At 38.8% G+C, this 3,451-nt stretch overlaps 1 protein-coding gene across 1 annotated transcript; it reads right to left on the bottom strand.

Annotated features, from left to right (window-relative positions):
• Positions 1–838: 838 nt before the first annotated feature.
• LOC148198060 (cytochrome P450 76A2-like) lies at positions 839–2,737 on the bottom strand. The gene is made up of 2 exons (XM_088115410.1): positions 1,774–2,737; positions 839–1,689 (listed from the first exon to the last, which is right to left on the bottom strand). Exons 1-2 carry the CDS (start codon positions 2,698–2,700, stop codon positions 1,051–1,053), a joined length of 1,566 nt encoding a protein of 521 aa, XP_087971536.1. The 5' UTR covers positions 2,701–2,737; the 3' UTR covers positions 839–1,050.
• Between the last annotated feature and the right edge of the window lie 714 nt (positions 2,738–3,451).

The following is a 3,451-nucleotide window of genomic DNA, read 5'->3' as shown; positions in this document are numbered from 1 at the left end:
ATTAGATAAATAATATAAAAGTATTATTAAATATTTAAAATATAAAAGAAAATTTATTTGTTAAAGATTTGGAATTTATTTAGTTCTTTCGTCACTATAAAGTTAGTATATAATAATAATAATAATAATATATTATTTACTATTAATATTATTATGTTTATTATTTTGTATTTGCATCTAACTTTTAAATTTATAAAATAGAAATGGTAGAAGCGCTAATATTAAAGTTTCTTCTGAATTTTATATGAGAGAGAAAGAGAAAGATTGTTGAGGATAGTGGAGAGATGTAGGATATTTTTGGAATAAAAGAAAATAGTGGGGAGGTGTAAAGTATTTTTGGAATAAAAGAAAATAGTGAGAAGGTGCAGAAGCCATTGGGATGGTGGAAAGAGCAACACCCTTTCTTCAAACCGGTTTGGCCCGCGAATTATGATCATTTTGACAGCTCTACACACCTACATAGAAAAAAAAGGGACTAAGTAACAATGATGATTTTATTTTTCAATTTTTTTCAAATTTTGTAGTCAACTCATTCGTTATCTTTCGTTTCAAGTTAATTAACGAACTTAAATACATTAAAGAAGGAATGAACAATTTAATGAATTAGTTAAAGAAGAAAAACGAAAAATAACAATCACATATTTAATTGATTATAAACATTAAACGGTAAAATATTTAAATAACAATAAAAACCATTTAAATCACTTAAATGGAATAAAATTTTAATTTGAAATACACAAACTTATGAGATGCTAACACTCTAATAAATTAAAAGTAAATCTTACTTAAATGAGTAAAAGAAAATCTTTCGATAACAATGACAAAATATAAAAAATTATCAATGGGGTAATAAAAAGGTAGAATTATATTCCCACTGCAAAAACACTAATTATATTTGTATTTATTCTTGGAATTGCAGTCACACATCTTCTAAACTTAAACATTTCAATTACACATCAACCATGGTGTTGGAAAAGAAATGTTTAGTACTACATGACCTGAGATATGTTTTATTTCGAAATAAAGAGAACAATAGATATTTCTTATGTATTAATCATTAACGATGGAAGGGGAAGGGGGAATTAATTTAGGCACAGCAAGCAAGGGTTGAAGCTTTCGCATGGTGACACCGAGCCTGTCCCTCATATCCACGGTGGAGGGCGTTACATGATTCTGAAGTTTCCAGTCGAATCGGTGAAGCAACGATCCCAACACAAGATGAAGAATTCTATGCGCTAGGGGCACACCCGCACACATTCTTCGTCCACCTCCAAAAGGAATCAACTCAAAATGATGTCCCTTGTAATCGATGTTCTTGCAATCTTCCACAAAGCGTTGGGGCTTGAAATCAAAGGGTTGCTCCCAAACATCAGGGTCTCTCCCTATGGCCCAAGCATTCACCAAAACTTGGGTGTCTTTGGGAATGTCGTATCCCATGAACTCTGTGTCCTTGATGGCCTTCCGAGGGACAAGCATCGGAATGGGAGGGTGCAATCTAAGTGTTTCCTTAATCACGGCTTGTAGGTAGGGTAGGTTGTCTATGTCACTCTCTTCAACTTCTCTTTCGCGTCCAACCACTTGATCAAGTTCGCTTTTCAACTTCTCAAGACACTCTGGGTTGCGCAGAAGCTGCGTCATCGCCCATTCAATTGTGCTGCTCGTTGTTTCTGACCCAGCCAAGAATAATTCCTGTACATCGTTTAATAACACTGGTTACTATCACCATGTACACATATATAAAATGTTGAAGTAAAAATTTTGTATATTTTGTACCAAAATGAAAATGTTGAGGTCTTTGTCTGATATGTTGAGTACTTCTTCATTGTTGCTGTTTTGAAATTCAATCCATACACCCAAGAAGTCCCTTGTCATTTTATCAGAGTGCTGCTCTTCCAGACGCTGTTTCACGAACTTCGACGCGATTTCCAGAGCTTTGCCCATCTCTCGATCCACCTTCCTCTTCAAACCTTGCGGGTCTAGCCACCTCAGCCAGGGGAACATGTCAGCCACGTTAGCTTGTCCTGTCCACTCCATCATACCGATCATAGCAGCGAAAAACTCCGACCCGTCTTCCGATTCAGGGTCGAATAAGTCCCGCGACAACATCAGGTTCCCTAAGAGGTTGAACGACATCAGGAACACGAACCGCGCCACGTGGACTCCGCCACCCTCTTCCAACTTCTCAGCCTCTTTGCTCAACCATGTTATCATGTCGTTTACGCACTTCCGCCGCACTGGAGCGGTTTCGTTTAAGCGTTTCGCCACCAGCATGTCCACGGTGACGAGGCGCCGCATGAGGCGCCAGTAGGGGCCGTATGGGGCTAAGGCCAAGGAGGATTTGTCGTAGTTGTGGACTCGCATGGTTTCGGTTATGGTGCGGTCTGCGAATGCGTGGTCGTGATTCTTGAAGAACACGGTGGCAGCATTGGCTGAGAGAATAGTCATGGTGTTAATGGCGCCGATTTGGAGCCACACGACGGGGCCGTGTTTGGCCCTTAGTTTGGCGAGGGTGCGGTGAGGCATGTCTCCAAGCTGAAACATGTTTCCGAATATGGGCCATCCCGGTGGTCCTGGCGGAAGACGGCGATTACTGGTTGCGGTTTTGCGGCGGAGGAGAAAGAGAAATAGAATAGACAGGAGTAAGAGGAGAAAGAGTGAAGGATATTCAGAAGTCAAAGCCATGATTTTTTGGGGAACCATTTTGTTTAATGGCTTGTTTGACGATATCTTTATTGTCTGTCCCTCTCATATATATAACTGAACACGATTTGTATAATGATTTGAGCTCTGTCTTTGACAGCTATCAGTGTAACCAAAACCAAAGACCTCATAGAAATGTGTGAAAACCTTATAGAAAAGTGTGAAAACCTTATAGAAAAGTATGAAAACCTTATAGAAAAGCGTGAAAAAAGTATTTTGATTGTAATTTTGAGCCGGAGTAATTCTCCTACACCTACCTACTGAATTTTTCCTCCACCTCCAAATTTATTACATTGTACTTCTGAGTAATACTGCACAATTTACAAAAAATAATTAAAGAATCTTTTAATAAGATTACTTTTCAAAAATTGAAAGTCGAACCCTACACCTCCAAAATTCATCCAATTTCCCCCACCTCACTTCCTCTCTTGCTCTCTCCCTCTCTTGCTCTCTGGCGGCGGCTCTGTTTCCCTCTTCTTCTCTCGTTGCTCCTTGTCTTCCTTCCTATGTTGCCGCACCTCTTTCTCTTGCTCTCTTGTTGTATCTTTCTGTATCTCAACCGCGCTCTATACTAAGGTTGATGGTTCATATGTGTTTTTCCATTGATAATAAAAGGACAATCTTATTCCAGTAAAATCATAACCAGGTTAAAGGTAGCCAGCGTTTGAATTTCGGTTAACAGTGTTTCAAAATGCGGTTAGAACGGTGTTTCACTGTTCTAACCTGAAATATACTCTTTAACCTTGCTTGC

This window comes from Vigna umbellata, chromosome 5 (assembly GCF_029865625.1).
Source record: "Vigna umbellata cultivar VRB3 chromosome 5, Vumbellata_1.0, whole genome shotgun sequence".
Lineage (NCBI taxonomy): Eukaryota > Viridiplantae > Streptophyta > Magnoliopsida > Fabales > Fabaceae > Vigna > Vigna umbellata.
Note: the sequence above shows the minus strand (reverse complement) of the source record. Positions and strands in the feature narration are given on the sequence as shown.

Excerpts from the sequence above, each read along its gene's own strand:
- LOC148198060 (XM_088115410.1), bottom strand. The coding sequence starts at position 2,700 with ATGGTTCCCCAAAAAATCATGGCTTTGACTTCTGAATATCCTTCACTC. Across the intron at positions 1,690-1,773 it reads ACCTCAACATTTTCATTTTG|GAATTATTCTTGGCTGGGTC; the intron begins GTACAAAATATA and ends AACGATGTACAG.